The sequence below is a fragment of the Podarcis liolepis genome (genome assembly GCF_965112155.1).
Source record: "Podarcis liolepis genome assembly, chromosome: 13".
Lineage (NCBI taxonomy): Eukaryota > Metazoa > Chordata > Lepidosauria > Squamata > Lacertidae > Podarcis > Podarcis liolepis.
In genome coordinates this window covers 43,931,825-43,953,397 of record NC_139573.1, presented here as the reverse complement: position 1 = coordinate 43,953,397, position 21,573 = coordinate 43,931,825, and the positions used below count along the sequence as shown (strand labels likewise).

Below are 21,573 nucleotides of genomic sequence, written 5' to 3'. Positions count from 1 at the left end.
AAGATACAAACATTTAGCAATATCTGCCTTTGGGGCTGTAGCGTGCAGGGAGCCTCCAGAGGCCCAGCTGAAGTGGTCAAAAAGAGAGAGAAAAGAAGTAGCAAACACCCGCGGGGCTTGATTTGGGATCGAGACCGATTTGGGGACGTGCAAAAATCAGTGCAAGGGCTCAGAGGGACTCTCTGTGTCTTTCTCCAGCATTAATAGGGGGAAAGTTCCTTCTAGGAAAGACAGCATTGGCCTCCAGGAATGCTTTCCCTATCCATCCCTCACTTTTACCATCCCCCCCCCCCGAAATCTCTCAGTTCACTGCTGTTGCCAAATCAGACCACCAGTCTCCTTTGTTGACACTGCCACACTGAAAGCAAGAACACAAAGGAGGAAAAATCCTTAAGTTTATTACTTTACAGTCCTTAAGAACGGTGGCTCAGTTGCTATATCCACAGTGCGCCATTTACTCCCGTTGTCCATCCCATCACTGCTCTGTGCTCTGTTCGCTGACAAATGTCCGGAGAAGAGCTTCCACCTCTGGCCGCTGGCTCATCCGCGTGGCTTTGCCCTGGTAGCGGCCCCGCTTCCCAGCCCCTTTTCCTTCCAGCAGTTCAGCCACCCTTGGGGGAAAAACAGCAACAAGGTCAGACTAGCTTCTCCTCGCCCCACATTTGCTTTGTTGGTCAATGGGCTCTCATAGAGTATAGTGGTACCTCGGGTTACAGGCGCTTCAGGTTACATACACTTCAGGTTACAGATTCCGCTAACCCAGAAATAGTACCTCAGGTTAAGAACTTTGCTTCAGGATGAGAACGGAAATCGTGCAGTAGCAGCATGGCGGCAGTGGGAGGCCCCATTAGCTAAAGTGGTGCTTCAGGTTAAGAACAGTTTCAGGTTAAGAACGGACCTCCAGAATGAATTAAGTTCTTAACCCGAGGTACCACTGTACAGTCGTACCTTGGCTGCCAAACGCCTTGGTATGCGTGCATTTTGGCTTCTGAACGCCGCAAACCCGGAAGTGAGTTCCGGTTTGTGAGCGTTCTTTGGAATCCAAACATCCGACGCGGCTTCCGACTGAGTGCAGGAAGCTCCTGCAGCCAATTGGAAGCCGCACCTTGGTTTTCAAATGTTTTTGGAAGTCAAACAAATTTCTGGAATATATTCCAAGAGCCACGCCTAGGGCTGGGCGATCTCTGGTTTTCAACATTGCGCTATATCACAAGCTCCACATTGCGATATACCAAAAGAGCACAATGTTTGAAATAGGGATGGAACTATGTAGAGCAGGCATAGGCAAACTCGGCCCTCCAGATGTTTTGGGACTACAACTCCCATCATCCCTAGCTAACAGGACCAGTGGTCAGGGATGATGGGAATTGTAGTCTCAAAACATCTAGAGGGCCGAGTTTGCCTACGCCTGATGTGGAGGCATTGGCTGGCTTCATGGTTTTCCCCACACTGTGAATTTTGCATAGCGCACACACACGCGCGCACACACACACACACACACACACACACACACGTGTGATTCATGATATATTGCCAGGTCAACAATGATGAAGCCAATATCGTGATATGGACTTCAAATCGGTTTTGGATGATATACTGCTATATCGCCCAGCCCTAGCCATGTCCTAGCCTGGCTGATTTGTTTCAGCCCTGGAACTGCTACATGAATTTGCTTGTCTCTCTCTCTCTCTCTTTCAAAGACCCCCAGAAACCTGTGATTCTTTTCTTCCTGACCGACCAAAATGAACATCCATGCTCCCTCCCCAACACACACACCAATCCAGGCCTGAATTTATCCAGCTGGCTTGAGTGACTCACCTGGGGCCCAGTTTCTCCACAGCTTCTGGGGGTCCTGCAAGCAGAAAAAGCCCAGCTGCTTTTTCATCTCCCACAGATAGGAAAAGGAGGGTTTCCTGCTGGAAGAAGGTTGTTTACAACAACAAAATATTCAACGAAGAACACACACACTTTATAATAATCTGATGCAGAGAGTCAGAATAAAACATAACATATGGAGGTCCACAGGTAAACAGACCGTGCCATAAATGGAAATGTCACCAAGCTAATGAATAAACCTTTTAATCTTTCGGGGTGTAAGCAGTAGTCATGGATGCAAGAATCAAACCAAATTTAGCTTATCCGGGGCAGTCAAAATCCTGGAAACTGTAGGTACACTATTTGTTCTCAGGATTCTTTGTGACATCACCTCTAAATATATGGTGTGGATGTGACTTTAAATTCAGTAATATTTTCTAAATTTTTCTATGATCTCTTTATTCTTAATTGGTATTTGGTAGCGTCACATTAAATAGTGGTATTTTAACCACAGAAGTTGGAACAAAACTGTTCCTATTTTCTAACTGCAGGTCTCATTGAATCAATTCTCTCTCCTCCTCCTTTATATCACATTAGATTTTATAGCTACTCTGCACGCTGTGAGCTGCTACTTCTGTAACCAGCTGTCTTAATTTTAATTTCACTTTTGATGTGTCAGCTGCATGATCTGAAACAACAATTAAGTTTTTAAAGGCCTGATTAGATCTGCTTTGTGTTGATACGCTGGAGGTGGGAACCTTTCCAGCTCAAAGTAGGGAGCCTTCAGCACCTCTCAAAACACCACTATATCTGGTGCCAAAGCTCAGAGAAACAAGAAAGAGATACTCACACCAGCGCCAATCTCATTCGCAATGATGTTCATGAACTCAGAATCACCGTCTTTCCTGCAAGAGAGGGAAAATGTGAACAATCCAGATTGAGGAAGCGAGTCAAGAGGAAGCCCTCCACCTTGCGCCTCCGTTTAAATGGGTCCCGGCCACGCCCCCACCAGCCAGCTGATTGGCTGGCTAGCTGGTCGCTGACATGACCGGGACCCCCTGGGCAACGTGGGACTTCATCCCCCACCGCTGGAGGAGAGTGGGTGGCCATGCGGTCCACTGCAACTCCTCCCCACAGTGAAGTGGAGCGGACTTCCCCATCCCAAGACCTGAGAAAGCAGGATGCAAAATTCCACATCTGCCACACCTTTCCCTACAATAGGTCCACCAGCCCCGCGAGAAAGAAACCAGTAACGACTAGACTGGCTTAAGCAAAAAAAAAAGTATTAATAATTCATTTGGGTTGCATTGATCCACAGTGCGTGTGTGTGTTTTTAATTAAAAAATAAGTAACACACAATTTTGCTTTGATGGGCCTCAAAAACCTGTACAGTGGTACCTCAGGTTACATACACTTCAGGTTACAGACGCTTCAGGTTACAGACTCCGCTAACCCAGAAACAGTACCTCGGGTTAAGAACTTTGCTTCAGGATGAGAGCAGAAATCGTGTTCCAGCAGCAGTGGTGCTTCAGGTTAAGAACATTTTCAGGTTAGGAATGGACCTCCGGAACGAATTAAGTACTTAACCCAAGGTACCACTGTACAGGTAAGGTGAGTGGGAACAGCAGTTTCTAAATGGGGGTTAAAAAAATCAGCTGTACCTTTCAAGTGGCAAAGTAGAAAGCATCCAGAATTTTCCTCTTTTTTCTGGGTATTTTAAACAGTCACCCCGTGCAAACCCAACACGACCTTTCCCCTCACCTGTGCAACACAAGAACAGGTTCCTTATCCAGGTTGTTTTTTAAACTCTGAGCTGTGAGGACGGCTAAATCCCTCAGTAGGTTCAAGTTGCTCTGAAAGAGAAGCAGACGTCAGAAAGCAGACATAGCAGTGGAGCGTGTTTTCATGGTGCCGTGGGGAGGGGGAGCTCGTGTGTGCTGGGGTGTGGGGTGAACAGAGCCTGCCGCATGCCAGCCTGGCCATCGCCGCTGGCAAAACCGGAGGAACACCAGCCCTGAGCCACTTTGCAAGGTGGGATCTGTTCAGATCCCAGCCTCACAAAGTGGGACAGGGCTGACTTGGGGAGGTGGGGTGCCCCCCGGAAAAATGTGCCTAGGGCAATCACCCTGGCAGCCCACCACCCCTCTGTTCCAATACTCAACCAAGAGTGATGGGATGGAGCAGGCAGGGAATTTCAGGCAAAGTCTTCCTGAATCCTGGTTCTGATTGCTGTCTTACTTCCCATGGCCTTCCTACAGGCTGCTTACTGGAGTCTGATTTCAGCTGCTACCTGCATGACCCACAGATGTTGTTGTTGTTGTTATCATTACAGTGGTACCTCTGGATACGCACAACTCTGGTTGCGTATCCTTTGGGTTACACACGCGGCAAACCCGGAAGTATTTTTCCGGGTTTTGCCCTGGGCGCATGCGCAAAGCGCTTTACCGCACCACGTGCATGCGCAGAACAGGCACCTCCAGTTGAGAATTCCTCGGGATCTGACCGGAGCTCTGGAACAGATCCCGTGTGCAACTGGAGGTAAGGGTAAAGGGGACCCCTGACCATTAGGTCCAGTCGTGGCCGACTCTGGGGTTGCAGCGCTCATCTCGCTTTATTGGCCAGCATGACTAAGCCGCTTCTGGCGAACCAGAGCAGCGCACGGAAATGCTGTTTACCTTCCCGCCGGAGCAGTACCTATTTATCTACTTGCACTTTGACGTGCTTTCGAACTGCTAGGTTGGCAGGAGCAGGGACCAAGCAATGGGAGCTCACCCTGTTGCGGGGATTCGAACCACCAACCTTCTGATCGGCAAGCCCTAGGCTCTGTGGTTTAACCTACAGCGCCACCCGCATCTCATGCAAGTGGAGGTACCACTGTATTATTATTAGTAGTAGTAATAATAGTAGTAGTAGTAGCAATAGTAGTAGTAGTACACTGCCCTTCATCCGTAGATCTCAGGGCAGTTCCCAACATAAAAACACCAGAGATGGAAAGAAGATAAAGTCCCTGCCAGAGAAGAATGGTAGATCAAGTTGATGGACTATGTCAAAATGGCTAAAATGACCAGAAGAATCAGAAATCAGGAAGGTCAAAATTTTAATAATGGGGAAAATTTATAACTTGTCTTAAATCATTAGTAGGGTTGGAATATTGCTTGTAGTTTAATGGTGAATTTTGGATACAACGGAGAGATAAAAGATTTGGATTATTACAAAAGATGCACGAGGAAATGATTAACAATAGGAACCCACAAGGGGGAGGAGGGAAGTCCATGAGATTCCTTGGAATCTTGTTATTATGTTGTATGTTGGACATGTGACTGTAGAATTTTAATCTGAAAAGCCAAATAAAAAAATTTATTTTTTAAAAAAAATAAAAACACAGTATAAAAAACAGAAAACACATAATAAAAATAATGAGCAATCTCCCATTAAAAGCTTGTTGGTGGCTCTCTCTGCTCCCAATGGAATAGGGAACCTTTTTTTCTAACCAATGTCTGTCAGTGTCCCCATGGCCAACCTCCTGGGAGTCACATGCCAATGCTGAGCCTGGACAGAGGCAAAATTGGGTAGGGCAACAGCTGTGGCTGCACAGGCAGGCTGCATTTCAGCTGCACGAAAGTCAAGACGTTTTGACATATGCCCACCCATGTCTCCCCACTCCAAGCAAGCAAGAGGCTATCTCACAGTTTGAGGGCACATTCCAGCCAGGCAGAAACTGTCTGAAGGAGAGGGCAGAGAAGGGCCATAGCTTGGGGATACTGGGTGTGGTGTGGGAAGACTCCTGACGTTCAGATAGAATGCTGCCTGTTATGCCTACAGGCATGGGTTGCTCGAGAGCGAACAGGCAAGATCCCCACTGGTCTTTCAAAGGCTTTATTATTGGTGCAAAAACATTTACAGTACAGAACGCCTCAATTCCACGTCTTGCTCAGTCACTAGCAGAATCTGAGAGTGGGCGGTCCTTAAACTTTCCCCGGCAGAGTAGTCTCTTGACCCCCAGCCGACGCCTCCCCTCTCTGCGCGTAAACCTACTGCGCAGGGAGGGCGTGGGTAAAGGGGGACCTGTCCCGTCCCCCCCGCTTTGCTCAGGCTTTCTTGGCTCTTTCTTGTATCCTCCAAGCCCTGCATCTCTTCCCCATGAGAGGCTGGGGCTTCCCTCCTCCGCTGAGGAAGTGCTGCTTCCCACAATTTTCGGAGGCTCCCTGTAACACAACTGCCCTTCCACCTCTCGCCTCTGAGCTGATGGCAGTTCCCTGACACTACCTTTGACCTTTGGGGACCTGGGATTCCCCGCCATGGCTCCGGAAATGTCTTGGCCATTGCTCAACTGTACCTTCTGAAGCAGCTTCAGAGAGGTCTGTAGCCTCTTTACAGCTTCCACGTGCTCTTCGGGGCCAGTCCTAAAACGGCAAGGGTAACAAGAAGCCTTCAGGGAGGGTTGGTACATCATCTAATAAGAGGACAAGCTTGGTGATGAGGGAGGAAAAGGTGGGGGGAAGTGAAACAGCTCGTGCTCAGTGGAGATGCACAACTGAACTGAGGGCCAGTAGCAACAGCTGTATTGTTTAGAATAGTTAAAGGGACCCCTGACCATTAGGTCCAGTCGTGGCCGACTCTGGGGTTGTGGCGCTCATCTTGCTTTATTGGCCGAGGGAGCCGGCGTACAGCTTCCGGGTCATGTGGCCAGCATGACTAAGCCGCTTCTGGCGAACCAGAGCAGCGCATGGAAACACCGTTTACCTTCCCGCCAGAGCGGTACCTATTTATCTACTTGCACTTTGACGTGCTTTCGAACTGCTAGGTTGGCAGGAGCAGGGACCGAGCAACGGGAGCTCACCCCGTCGCGGGGATTCGAACTGCAGACCTTCTGATCGGCAAGTCCTAGGCTCTGCGGTTTAACTCACAGCACCACCCGCAGCTCTATAATTATTTAGAATAGGCATTCCCAAACTCGGCCCTCCAGATGTTTTGGGACTACAGTTACCACCATCCCTGACCACTGTGTCAGGAGCTCGTCCTACACTCGAGTAGGACCCTGAGAGAGACACATGCCCGACTGGCATGCTCTCTCCCTCCTGGTCAATCGTTTGGGAGCTTCAAAAAGCTTACTTCAGCCCGAACATCGCAGCGACCGATGCCAACAGACATCGGCACACTTAGGGATCCGCAGAGTGTTCGCAGTTTGCATGACAGACCTCCTCAGCAACTCAGCATTTTGGCTAATTATTTTATTTACATATAAACACACACGGAGCACTACAACATGGCTCCCTCTCTCTCTCTCTAGCATCAGACAGCAAAGAGAAAGAACAAAGGACTTCACAGTCCTACTTCACGGAACACAGTAACACAAACGTCCTGTCTCCGTCACTTCCCACTCTGTGGAGTCAAAACATACACCGTCATGTGATAGACAACAATCTTATGACTGCAATCATGGAGCAGGAATTCTAACACACTGGTCCTGTTAGCTAGGGATGATGGGAGTTGTAGTCCCGAAACAGGGCCGGGTTTGGGGATGCCTCGTTTAGAACACAAGAAAGGCCTGCTGGATAAGGCCAATGGCCCGTCTAGTCCAACATCCTCACAGCGGCCACCCAGATGACAGTGGGAAGCTCTCATGCAGTAGTAATAATAATAATAATAATAATAATAATAATAATAATAATAATTTATTTATACCCCGCCCATCTGGCTGGGCCTCCCCAGCCACTCTGGGCGGCTTCCATAGAAACCAAAAATACAATAAAATATCACACGTTAAAAACTTCCCTGAACAGGGCTGCCTTAAGATGTCTTCTGAATGTCAGGTAGTTGTTTATCGCTTTGACATCTGCTGGAAGGGCGTTCCACATGGCGGGCGCCACTACCGAGAAGGCCCTCTGCCTGGTTCCCTGCAGCTTTGCTTCTCGCAATGAGGGAACCGCCAGAAGGCCCTCGGCGCTGGACCTCAGCGTCCGGGCAGAATGATGGGGGTGGAGACGCTCCTTCAGGTATACTGGACCGAGGCCGTTTAGGGCTTTAAAGGTCAGCACCAACACTTTGAATTGTGCTCGGAAACGTACTGGGAGCCAATGTAGGTCTTTCAAGACCAGTGTTATATGGTCTCGGCGGCCACCCCCAGTCACCAGTCTAGCTGCCGCATTCTGGATTAGTTGTAGTTTCCGAGTCACCTTCAAAGGTAGCCCCACGTAGAGTGCATTGCAGTAGGTCAAGCGGGAGATAACCAGAGCATGCACCACTCTGGCGAGGCAGTCCGCAGGCAGATAGGGTCTCAGCCTACGTACCAGATGGAGCTGGTAAACAGCTGCCCTGGACACAGATTTGACCTGTGCCTCCATGGACAGCTGTGAGTCCAAAATGACTCCCAGGCTGCGCACCTGGTCCTTCAGGGGCACAGTTACCCCATTCAGGACCAGGGAATCCTCCACACCTGCCCGCCTCCTGTCCCCCAAAAACAGTACTTCTGTCGTGTCAGGATTCAACCTCAATCTGTTAGCCGCCATCCATCCTCCAACCGCCTCCAGACACTCACACAGGACCTTCACTGCCTTCACTGGTTCTGATTTAAAAGAGAGGTAGAGCTGGGTATCATCCGCATACTGATGAACACCCAGCCCAAACCTCCTGATGATCTCTCCCAGCGGCCGCATGTAAATGTTGAAAAGCATGGGGGAGAGGACAGAACCCTGAGGCACCCCACAAGTGAGAGCCCAGGGGTCTGAACACTCATCCCCCCCCACCACTTTCTGAACACGGCCCAGGAGGAAGGAGCGAAACCACTGTATAACAGTGCCCCCAGCTCCCAGCCCCTCAAGACGGTCCAGAAGGATGCTATGGTCGATGGTATCAAACGCCGCTGAGAGATCCAGCAGAACTAGGAAACAGCTCTCACCTTTGTCCCTAAGCCCACCGGAAATCATCAACCAGCGCGACCAAGGCAGTTTCAGTCCCATGATGAGGCCTGAATCAGTACGTTTCTGAGCACAATTCATCAGATGTCAAGGACATAAACAACTACAGTGGTACCTCTGGATGCGAATGGGATCCGTTCTGGAGCCCCGTTCGCATCCTGAAGTGAACGTAACATGTGACTGCGCGTGCGTGGGTCGCGTTTCGCTGCTTCGGCGCATGCACGTGACGTCATTTTGAGCGTCTGCGCATTCACGAGCGGCGAAACTCGGAAGTAACACGCTTCCGCGGAGCGCAACCCGAAAATATTCATCCCGAAGCTACTTCAACCGGAGGTATGACTGTATCTGACTTTTAGAAGATAGCTGAAGGCAGCCCTGTATAGAGAAGTTTTTAATGGTTTAAAACATTTAATCTTTTAATGTTTAATGTGTTCTAATGGAAGCTTCCCAGAATGGCTGGGGGAACCCAGTCAAGTGGGTAGTATATTATTATTATTATTATTATTATTATTATTATTATTATTATTACCCAAGCATAAGAACATTTTCTCCTCCTGTGGTTTCCAGCAACTGGTATTCAGGCACAGTGCTGGCTTCAGACTGTCCAGGCAGAGCACAGCCCTTGTGGCTTGTAGCCACTGAAAAACTTATCTTCCATGAACTTGTCCCATCCCCTTTTAAAACCATTGTTTGGGAATAGTTCTCTTTAAATCCATTTACGGTATGGCTGTTGAAACCCTTCCGCTACTCATCCTGAGCCCTAAGTTCAGACCAGAAATAACTGGCCCAACTTCTACAAACAACCAATTTGCCTATACAACTCACTATTTCTTGCCTTGAGGGAAAATCCCCACCTTTGTGTGCTTTTCCTTTTGAGAGTTCAAAGGAAATTTGAAGGCCACTGGGTTTCCAATCACCCTTCTGGGACTTTTGTTTCATTCCCTGGGACAGGGGATACAAATACTTGCTTAAGCAGTGATGTGAAGGACTTCTCGGCTGCGTGGCTTCGCTCCAAAGTTTTCAGCACTCGGTTCCCAGCGAGGAAAACTAAGTTGGTCTTGTTCTTCTTCCCTTTTTCAGTGCCCAAGAGCTTAACCATCTTCAAGAGACAAACACATTCGTCTTGAGTGGTAAAATACTACATCTACATGCATCTATCCTGTCCCTTATATTGAAAGTAGGAAAAGGTCCAAGCTCAGTGGTGGAACATCTTTTAATGTTTGATGTATTACAGTATTTTAATTTTTTTTGGAAGCCGCCCAGAGTGGCTGGGGAAGCCCAGCCAGATGGGCGGGATATAAATAACAAATTATTATTATTATTATTATTATTATTATTAGCCTTGCAAGGTCCCAGATCCACACCCTGATATCTATCTCCAGGTGAAGATTTCCGCCAGAAACCTTGCAGAGCCTGTGCTGGGCAGTGAAAATCATCCACTGTTTACACATTGGTCTGATTTGGCAAAGGAAACTTCCTATAGTTCTACGCGTCCAGGCATTTGTTAGAAAAGTATAGGCAGGTAATTTAAAATAAGGATGATTTCCCAATTACTTCACTATCTGAAGGAAGGAATCACTTGTAAAATTTCTGGCTGACCACTGACAAGCAGCAGAGAAGCCTTGTTAGAAAAAAAAGGCGTCCAAATTGATTTACAATCCCTGGTATCTCTGGGTAGGGCCGGGAGAGAGATCCCTGCCTGAAATCCTGGACACTGAGCTAGCTAGACCAATGGTATAGATCACATAGATAGAGAGAATCTTTATTTGCATCAGCCACTAGCCATAGCAATAAAACAAAATGTACTGAAGATAGAGGTAAAAACATAACTATACAAAACACATTTTGGGGGGTTTACGTCAATAATCAAATAAAAGATCTCATTCTAATTGCCCCCGCTAAAAACATTGCAGTTTTTGCTGTCACCTGATCATCTCGATCTACTAAAAGGACTCTGTAGCAATGTTTGAGCAACCCGGCGTGGACAGTATTGGAGGGGTAATAACCTCACTCCTCAAATCTTTATAAAGAGTGAAAGCCAAAAGGACATGAGCCGCTGACTCAATACTGTCATCTCCACAGGGAGATAACCATTTTTCCAGTGGAATGTTTTGACATCAACCCTCAAGTACAGCCGAAGGCAGTATAGTCAATCTTGCGAAAGTGAAGGCGCGTCTGTATTTTGGAATTGCTAAATTTTGCAAATAGGGTGCCCAAGTGCCAAAACGATTAGGTGGAAAAGAATCATACCATGGAAAAAAAATCCTTACTGTGGCCAGACTATCCTGTCGCTCAATATAATATAGTAAAGGTAAAGAGACCCCTGACCATTAGGTCCAGTCGTGACCGACTCTGGGGTTGCGGCGCTCATCTTGCTTTACTGGCCGAGGGAGCCGGCGTACAGCTTCCGGGTCATGTGGCCAGCATGACCAAGCCGCTTCTGGCGAAACAGAGCAGCGCACGGAAACGCCGTTTACCTTCCCACCGGAGCAGTACCTATTTATCTACTTGCACTTCAACGTGCTTTTGAACTGCTAGGTTGGCAGGAGCAGGGACCGAACAACGGGAGCTCACCCCATTGCGGGGATTCGAACCGCCGACCTTCTGATTGGCAAGCCCTAGGCTCTGTGGTTTAACCCACAGCGCCATCCGCGTCCCCAATATCATATAAGGCGCTGTCTAATTAAATTATTTGCTTTACTGAAGCTCAGAGTTACACCAATGGCAGCTTCTCATGTGTCACGAAGGGGCAGAATGTGTTCTCACAACAGATGTGAGTGGCAAGGCAGTCCTGTGCTCATTTGTGAGGGGGTCCAACCTGGCAAAGACCTTGATCCTGGTGCTGCAAGCCACACCCCGACCCCATGACTCTCACCTGCAGGTCACTGAGATTAGAGATGTGCGTGCCGCAACACATATTGGCATCGACACCCTCGATGCTTATAATCCGCACGGGCCCCGTGTGGTCGTCCGGCAAGCCACGGCTCCTCACCTGCAATGCAGTGCAAGGTTAAGAGAACCACACGTAGCAGACCTCTCTCCCTCTTCTTGCCTCGACCCGCACGCTCTTGCTTACCAGCTCAACTTCAGGGTCGCCCACTGCCAGCTCTCGCACCACCACCGGGATCCTGGCTCGGATTCTGTCATTCACGCTCTGCTCAAGGGCTGCCACCTGATCTGCTGTCATTGAGGGGGTGTCCAGCTCTATAGTGCTTCGTTGGCGACCTAGCTCCCTGCCGAGGGTGGGAGAGAGCAAATAGCATGTTCCCCAAGTCACACGGGAGATAGCTCTGGGTGCACAAGAGAGCTCCCTCTGTCCCCAGCCCTCCAGCATCGTCCTCTGAGGAAGGGTTACTGCACAGAAACTAGGCTAAGCCTGCCATTCTCTGTGCGTTTTCCCTGGGAACAAAGCACTATTCAAGATAATGATAATGATAATGATAATGATGATGATGATGATGATGATGATTTATACCCTGCCCTCCCCAGCCAAGGCCGGGCTCAGGGAGGCTAACAAGCAATAATAAAAACAAGTTGAATGAATACAACTTAAAAACAAGATTAAAATACAACATTAAAATATTGAGACATTAAAATGCAGCCTCATCACAGGAGGAGAAAGGAAAAAAGAAAGAGGGGGAGGGAATCAAATTGGCTCCAAGCCGAAGGCCAGATGGAACAACTCTGTCTTACAGGCCCTGCGGAAAGGAATCAGATCCTGCAGGGCCCTGGTCTCATGGACAGAGCGTTCCACCAGGCCAGAGTTGAAAAGGCCCTGGCTCTGGTTGAAGCTAATCTAACTTCCTTAGGGCCAGGACCTCTAGGGTGTTGCTATTTATGGACCTTGAGACTCTCCATGGGGCATACCGGGAGAGGCGGTCCCGTAGGTACGAGGGCCCTAGGCTGTGAAGGGCTTTAAAGATCAAAACCAGCATCTTAAATCTGACCCTGTACTCCACCGGGAGTCAGTGCAGCTGGAAAAGCACTGGGTGAATATGCTCCCATGGCAGAGACCCCGTGAGGAGCCTCGCCGCGGCATTCTGCACCCGCTGGAGTTTCTGGGACAGCTTCCCAGATGACACATCTTCATGACTACACAATGATTTCATTTTAACCTTTGCTTCTGGGTTAAAGCGACAACAACATATTCCTTGTCAGTTAACAATATAGTGTACCTCTGGTTGCGAACAGGATCCGTTCCAGAGCCCCGTTCGCAACATGAAAGGAACGCGACACGTGTCTGCACGTGTCGCGATTCACCACTTCTGCACATGTGCGTGACGTCATTTTGCGCGCCTGCGCATGCACGAGCGGCGAAATCCGGAAGTAACCCTTTCTGGTACTTCCGGGTTGCTGCGGGATGCATGCTGAAAACACGCAACCTGAAGCAAACATAACTGTATGACTGTATTAAGTCTGTAGGAAATTTGCTGGTGTAGGAAATTGTGTAGGAAATTGTGGAAGTGACTTCTCAATAGGACTCTGTGGGGAAAGGAACAACTTATAACAATATAATAATAATAATTTATTATTTATACCCCGCTCATCTGGCTGAGTTTCCCCAGCCACTCTGGGCGGCTTCCAATCAAGTGTTAAAAACAATACAGCATTAAATATTAAAAACTTCCCTAAACAGGGCTGCCTTCAGATGTCTTTTAAAGATAAGATAGCTGCTTATTTCCTTCGCATCTGAAGGGAGGGCGTTTCACAGGGCAGGTGCCACCACCGAGAAGGCCCTCTGTCTGGTTCCCTGTAACCTCACTTCTCGCAATGAGGCAACCGCCAGAAGGCCCTTGGCGCTGGATCTCAGTGTCTGGGCTGAATGATGGGGGTGGAGACGCTCCTTCAGGTATCTCTCCTTGCAACCTACATACTCCACCCAGGAAATGTTAAGCTACAGAAACAGGCATGGTGCCCATTCATATTCCAATGGCTACTGCTATTGCTGTGTGGAGTACTGGTGATTCGTCTGTATCATTCATTCATTATAATAATAATTCATTTATTATATGTATTCATATATTATATGTATAATAATTCATTACTGATTAATAACCTAGATATTGTTGTAGGCATCCGCCTGTCTCGAGAGACAATGGAGTGTGTCTCTGGGGGGTGAAGTCAAACTGCTATGTTAGCAGCACCCAAGTGACCACCCTGGGCAGTGTGGACGGAGGTCCGGGGCTGTCCAAACGACAAGACCCCCCTCTCGGCCTCGCTGACGTGGTCCAAAGGAAAGCAGAGCAAGCCATTTGGCACCAGTTTGGTTGCTGGAGTTGCCAGGAGGCAGCATACATGGCGCCTTCCAACTGTCTTAGGAACTTCACTCTGGATTGGAGTGGGGTTTACTCCTTAGCCCTTTCCTCTCGCCAAGACATCCCGCAAGGCAGTGGAAGTTAAGGATCAGCTTTCCTTCTCCTAGATGGCCAGGTTGACAAGTCCCAACTGCCCCTCACTTCCCTCTGCAGCATGTACAGAAACCGCCTTCTTGACCGTTGGACTCACTACTGGCCTTGTCAGTCCACCAGAGCCTGTCTTCACATGCAGGGGGAATCCCTAACTCACCAAGTTAATTCTCGCATTAAGTATTAGCAAATACGGAGAGAACTCTGGTCCAAGGTTGTTACACAAATCTGTCCTCCTTCCAAGCAGCTCATGAAGTTATTACTACCATATTTTTCTGTATATAAGATGCCCTCATGTATAAGACAGCTATTTTTAAATACAGTGGTGCCTCGCAAGACGAAATTAATTCGTTCCGCAAGTTTTTTCTTCTTGCGAGTTTTTCGTCTTGCGAAGCACGGTTTCCTATAGAATGCATTGAAAATCAATCAATGCGTTCCTATGGAGACCGTCCGGGGACAGAGGGGAAGCGCCGCGCGCCTTCCCCTCTGTCCCCGGACCTGTTTTAAAGCAAGGGAAGGGGCAGCGGGGAGAATCGCTTCTCCCCGTTGCTGCCCCTTGGTTCAAAAGAGGTCCGGGGACAGTGGGGAAGACGCACTGCGCTTCCCCGCTATCCCCGGAGCTTGCGGGGCAAGCTTTGTTTTGCGAAGCAAGCCCATAGGGAAATGCGTCTTGCGAAGCGGCTAAGAAAACGAAAAACTCCTTCGTCTAGCGAGTTTTTCGTCTTCCGAGGCGTTCGTCTTGCGGGGTACCATTGTAGTGTATAAGATGACCCACAGTTTTCCACATACAGTGGTACCTCAGGTTAAGTACTTAATTTGTTCCGGAGGTCCATTCTTAACCTGAAACTGTTCTTAACTTGAAGCACCACTTTAGCTAATGGGGCCTCCTGCTGCTGCCACGCCGCCGGAGCACGATTTCTGTTCTCATCCTGAAGCAAAGTTCTTAACCTGAAGCACTATTTCTGGGTTAGCGGAGTCTGTAACCTGAAGCATATGTAACCTGAGGTACCACTGTAAAAAAAACCTAGTCTTATACACGGAAAAGTACAGTAAATACTCCAATGGTGATCTATGAAGAGTCTTGCCACTCTGGGTGCCCCAATTTCTCTCAAGGTTTTGCAGCTCCCCTCTCTCAGACTCATACAAATGCTCAGAACACACACAAGCAGGGAGGAAAGCAATTAGGTAGAGGTGTGCCTTGCTCACCATGATGTCGTCTTGAATCCAAACATCAGATCCGCAATAGCTGTGATGAGATGCTGCCCTAAAAGAGACGATTATAAGCGACAGTTTCTCCTTCTCCTTCTCACTAGGAGATTTAAATATAATATAACCGAGACCAAGGTGAAGAGTTGGTGGAAGAAGATTGGAAAAAAATTAAAATTTATTTACAGAAAGATTGCAAGAACCAGGAATGCTAGAAGGATGTTGGAATGAAGCAAGGTGGTTTTAGCAGAAATGATATAAAAGATTAGGTAAAAATTGATTTTTTAAGTGGTGAAATGAGAATGTAAAATTATAGTACACTAAGATAAATTATTAGGATAAAAACCAAGCGGAAAGGATTTGCTGAAATACTTAATTGAACGAGAATACAAAAAAGGGAGGTGTGAGGAGGTCAGGGAGACAAGTAAATGAAAGATAAGACATGGAAAGATGGAATTGTTTTTAATTGTTTATATTTTCTTGTATTTTGTATTTTCTGCTCTCCTTTTTCCCCCTTTTTTTGTAACTTCTTTGAAACTCTAATAAATATTATTTTTTAAAAAATAAAATAAAAATGTGTCTTTTTTGATGATCAGTCTGAATGTGTGGGTATCACGTTCCATCGGTTTCTTACCTGAATGCTGCTGCATGTGGTCAAAGCGCCGGTCCCAATCCAGCACCAGCTGCACCTCGCTCCCTGGCTCAAGGGGTGTCTGGACGAAGTGTAGAGCATCTGGACCTTGTCGGGTGACCCTTAATACTGGGATGTCATTAATGAGCCCCCGGTCATCGGGCTGGAAAAAAGAAATTAAAGTCACCAGCCCAGCTTTGGGGGAATATTCTCCTGCTGTAGCAGACGAAAGCATGTGTAAAATGGCAATGGCTGTGAGTTGCGAAGCTGAGCAAATGCTATACCACCCTCTTTAAAAAACCACAAATTTGATTAATGAAGCAATTGCTGTGCAGAGGTTCTCTGAATTATCGTCACAATATTAATTAGCCCAAGTAAAAGTTTTGATTGTTATTATAGATTTTTTTTTGCATTTTAAATTGCTTTATTGAAATTGTACACAAAAAAACAAGAAAATAAGAAAGCAACATGTAACAAAATTATACATAATAAAAATATATATACTTATTACATTGTATCACATTCTTCTCAAAGGTCCGATGACTTCCCGTCAACTCCTCGTGCTTCTAAACATTATTTAACCTATCGCACATTTTACTCATTATGTTCATATATATTCTCTTTCCTGATACTCATTGATACATTAATTGATTGTTATTATAGAGATTATAAATATAAGATAATAATCACACACTGAATAAACCCATCGCAATCAATGCACTTCAGTTATCCAAGTCCACTGATTTCAACTACTCTGAACTTTGACTGAAATAAAAGCCCTGGTCATAAGATTTTATTTGGAAGTAAACTGGAGTTTATTCCCCAGTGTGTTTAGGACTGCTGGCTTAAAGATATAAAAGAAGCACAGACAAGATCTGGATTTAAGAGTGAACAGGAGATCACACATTTCTAGTAATTCCGTGGAACAATTCAAGTCTTAAGTTTCAAGAACTAGGTCAACAGTAAATCCCTAGTAGCATATTAAGATGTATACAATATGTTAGAACCCCCAAAACAGGTTCCACTTTCTGACCAAGAACCAAGATTGGTACCTGCCCTCCACCTTCTGGGAAAAGAATAGTGTCTTCCAAGATGACATGGAATCCCTCAAGTGTCTCCCTCTTTCCACCATTTTCTGTGGACAGTTTTGCAGGGCAGCAGGAGACCACCTGTGTAGTGAACTGGGGAGGAAAAAGAAAGGGGGAATATGCGTGACTATAGCTTCACTAAAGATCTGGAGGTCTTTAGGTTCAGAGGTAATGAAAGGTATGCACTAAACCTAAAGAGATGGAATCTAAAGATACTGACCAGATGCTTCAGTATGTCTAAAGCCAACGATTTCTAGCAACAGTTTTCTTCAGGGCAAATTTCCTTATGTACTGTGAAGCAGAGCATAGCTTACTATCTTCTAACTGGCTTTTAGCATGAATTTTGCCACAACAATAGGTGATAACCAAAGTTGGCCACATTCAGAACAGACTCACTGAAATTAGTGGGTATGACTAATTTAGGTCCACTAATTTCAAGTAGAACAATTAGTATTTTCAGTATCTTTAGATTATCTCTTTATTGTATTTATTATTTCTATCTCACCTCATAACATAAATGCTTCCAAATCAACTTAAGCAAAATGATGTAATTCTTCACTTTTAATACATATTATAAAACACTTTACTAAACAATTCAAAAACAACTGTAGAAGCATACTTTCAATTCAATCCCAAAATGCCTCACAAAATACTTTCACTTATCTTAGACAAAGGAACAAGAGACAGACCCTTAAAGGCGTCTGTTGTAGATGCCAGAGTCACAACTACAAGGCTGTGTTCTTAGCAGAAGTGGGTTTTTTTTGCCATTCATAATGCCCCTTTGCTGTAGCTTCCTTCCTCTCCTGTTGATTTAAGATATGCTGTACCTATTTTTTTGTATGATGACTTTATTGCACTCTACAAAAAGCTTTGAGCATCCATTGTACTGTATCAGATTCTGTGATGCCACATTGAATGACAGCCAATTGCTTGGTCCACTGATGTGCTATGCGCTAGGCAAAACACAGAAATGCAGCCATTCCAGCCCCAGGTGGCATGCACCTAGGCTTAAAACTGCAAAACCATAAGGTTGGAAGGAACCACCACCACAAAAGGTCATCAACTCATGGCTGATGCAGAAAAACCCGGTGCTACACCATCTCTTACTGGCAGACATTCAGCCTCATAAGTGTTTAGTCCATGGAAGAACTGTGTGTGGCGTTTGCAGGGCCAGATTTAGGTTGATGAGGCCCTAAGCTACTGAAGGTAATGAGGCTCTTTATATGTCCAGCTGTCCTTTGTCAACAAGAAATTGTCGCTGTTTTTTGTGTTGAATACATGCTATATGGTAATTTATCGACCTAATAGATATCTAAAGCCATTTGCACATAACAAAATATGTCCTTTATCAGAGTAATTGTTGAAATGAAATACAATTAAGAAGTATATTAATAGTGAAATACAATTAAGAAGAAGTATATTAATAGTGAAATAATTATTAAGCTCTAACTTAAAATGATTTTTTATTCATTGCAAACTTAATAATGCAAACACATTTGCATTTGGCAATAACAAAAGTTCCTTGAGAAACACAATTTACAAAGACTCATAATCTAGTCTCTAGAAACTTGCTATAACATGAAATAATAATATGTGTAAATATAACATGAAATAATAATATGTGTAAATATATGATGCAAACTATTTATAAATAAACTAATTATAAATAGCAGAATGTAGGCACCCTACATATAGAAATGAGCAAACTAGTGATATTTTAGGGAGCAGGCTCCATTACTTACATCATAGGAGGCTACACAAACAAAACATGGTTGCTGTATGTATGTTTTTTATCTTATATTTTGGAAATGTACATCCAGTTTTTTTCTTTAGATTTTTTTGGGGGCACAAGAGAGTGGAGGCCGTAAGCTACAGCTTGTTTAGCTTAAACGTAAATCTGGCACTGGGCATAATAGTTAGAGCATTGGATTAGGACCTGGGAGACTGGGGTTAAAATCCCCTTTTTGGACACGAAGCTCACAGATCAGTCACTGCGTCTCTGCCTAACCTACTTCACAAGGCTGTTGTGGGGAATTAAATGAGTAAGGAGAGAACCATGTACACCACCATCAGCTCCTTGGAGAAAAAGTGGGGTCATATAAAGATAGTAAATGATAAATAATAATAAACCTCCCCCAGGGCATGGCTGCTGTTTGTGTATCAGAGACTAAAGCCAGTTGTTTGTGTATCAGAGACTAAAGCCAGTGAGGTGAATCATGGCTATAATACTGGAAGAGCAAAGTGTTCAAATTCTCATTCAGCCATGATCTTGGGACAGTAACTGCCTCTCAGCCTAACCTACCCCACAGTAGGTTACTTAGTTGGTCTTTAAGGTGCTACTGGAAGGATTTTTTTTTATTTTGACTACCCCACAGGGTCGTTGCTGAAGAGAAAACAGAGGAAGGGTATGTATGCCACTTTGGAGCTCCTTGCAGGAAAGGTGGGATATAAATATAATAATAAAAAATAACGTCTTTCCTTCTGCAGTGTTGGATGGCAGGTTGAGAGGAGTTCCCTATCAGGACAGACTTTGCTCGCGTGCTCAAGACATCGATTCTATAAAACATATTTTGCTGCACTGTGCAAAATATGAGCAAGCCGGGGCTGAACTGATATTACCCTTGCTGGTACCTTTACCGGGAAAATCAGAAGCTCACTATGTCAGGTTCCTATTGGAAGACCAGACAAATGCTAGAACATTAGCAGTGGCAAAGTTTTTATCGGTGGTTGCAAGAACCAATGATCCCTATCTTTTGAACAAAATGCTTGCTTAACCTGCAGGTAGGCTGTCTGAATTGTGCATTGCTTTGTAACGATTTGTTGGGTCTCTGGACCGTAATAAAGATTGATTGATTGACTGAATAAAAAATAACAATGCTAGGACCTGTAAATAGGGCTACAGAAGAGGAGCGAGAGGGAATCAATCCGATTCCTTATATGAAGCAATTTTTCTCTTATTATTATTATTAGCAGTAGTAGTATAGATCTCGGGGCGATTCACAACATAAACATACAATACAAAAAACACAAAATAAAAATACTGATTGATCTCCCATAAAAAGCTTGTTGGTGGTTTTCTCTGCTGCCAAAGGAGTAAGGAACCATTTTTTCAACCAATGTCTGCACGTCTTCATGGGCAACCTTACAGGAACCAACGATGCGAATTTGCTCTCATCCGCAATGATGCAAATTGGCACGAACTGTAACGGTATATATGCAGTTAACGGAAACGAGCGCCACCCCAAATCCCAAATCCCCTCGGTTCCTTTCACACCTGCCGGACCCAGCTGTCCCGCTGGCACTTGAACGCCATGGAGCCACCAGCAGCGTCGGACCCCAGCGACCCCGGAACACGTTGGTCGGCACCTTTAGGCTTCAGGCGCAGAGAAAGAGCAGCCGTAACGGGTGACTTCCGCCCGGCCTAAGGCGAGCGGCGAAGGACATAGCTAGCCCCGAGTTTCCCTTGCGCTTAGCTGACGAAGGGAAAGGGGCGGGGCCTCGGTCTCCTCAGCCTGCCGTTTGCGCTCTTCCTTGAGGGAAAGCGGACCTCGGGGCGGGGCCTTTGCTGGTGCAGCAGAAAAAGACGCCCCCCCCCCAACGTTGGTTCAAATGGGATTGGTTTATATTTCTGTGTCAAACGAATCCCGAAGCGCCTTACTGGACAATAAAATAAACAATAGACATACCAAGAGTACATACAGCATAAATCCTGCATATCACAAGCAAAAGCCATTCTTTGTTTATTTCTCAAAATTTAGACACCACTTGCTCATAGCTGTCAACTTTTCCCTTTTTTAAAGGAAAATTCCCTTATTCCGAATAGGATTCCTCGCAAGAAAAGGGAAAAGTTGACAGCTATGCATTTGCTTCCTAAAAAAAAAAAAGAACCCTGAAAGCGGTTTACAAAAATATAAAACCGAGAAAAATTCACAAACCCTATTCTACAAAACATGCAAAGGTTTAAAACCCCAAAAAGTGGGATAAAATGACCTCAGCTTTCTAAGCATTTAGGCAGGCTGCTTGTCCAAACAATAATGTTTTATGATCTATAAAAACTATTAGCAAAACAGCAACTGTCTTTTTTTGGCAACTGTAGAATAACAGAAAATGTGCATTTTCCAGGCCAATGTAGGAGAGTGTTTGGTAGTTGTTAAAATGTTCCATCTGGAGGTACAGAGCAGGGAAGGCCCTTACATGTTTGTGAAAAGGGATTTTCCACAGCTATTGCTATTCAAGATGTTCAAACCTTTTCTCACAGAGCTGGCCCACCAATGAGGGAAGATGAGGCAATTGCCTCAGGCAACAGGATCCATAGAGGCAGCAGATCCCAATGTAGGATCTTTATTCCCCTTCCCCCCTTGTTCCTGATGTAGATCTTCATTTGCCCCTATTTCCCTGGCTGGGAGGAGGGGGCACCATTTTGCTGTTGTTTGCCTCAGGTGCCAAAATATATTGGGCCAGCCCTGCTCTCTCACCATCACCACACAGTACACACACATACACATCCCATG

The 21,573-nt window shown here is 45.9% G+C and overlaps 1 protein-coding gene across 2 annotated transcripts in view; it reads right to left on the bottom strand.

Annotated features, from left to right (window-relative positions):
* Nucleotides 1-380: 380 nt before the first annotated feature.
* The window catches only part of LOC310690663 (putative protein PTGES3L), a 37,624-nt gene continuing 16,431 nt past the window's right edge, over nt 381-21,573 (bottom strand). The window contains exons 1-12 of one of the 2 annotated variants that reach the window (XM_083470085.1): nt 20,337-20,496; nt 17,027-17,155; nt 15,978-16,137; nt 15,344-15,401; nt 11,809-11,965; nt 11,608-11,724; nt 9,701-9,831; nt 6,152-6,218; nt 3,577-3,668; nt 2,666-2,720; nt 1,819-1,913; nt 381-611 (exon numbers count right to left, since the gene is read on the bottom strand). In XM_083470085.1, coding sequence (XP_083326211.1) covers nt 476-611; nt 1,819-1,913; nt 2,666-2,720; nt 3,577-3,668; nt 6,152-6,218; nt 9,701-9,831; nt 11,608-11,724; nt 11,809-11,965; nt 15,344-15,401; nt 15,978-16,137; nt 17,027-17,155; nt 20,337-20,375 — 1,236 coding nt within the window. In that variant the 5' untranslated portion in view covers nt 20,376-20,496 and the 3' untranslated portion in view covers nt 381-475. Of the gene's footprint in view, nt 612-1,818; nt 1,914-2,665; nt 2,721-3,576; nt 3,669-6,151; nt 6,219-9,700; nt 9,832-11,607; nt 11,725-11,808; nt 11,966-15,343; nt 15,402-15,977; nt 16,138-17,026; nt 17,156-20,336; nt 20,497-21,573 lie in introns of those variants that run through there. The other variant, XM_083470088.1, reaches the window with a different exon arrangement.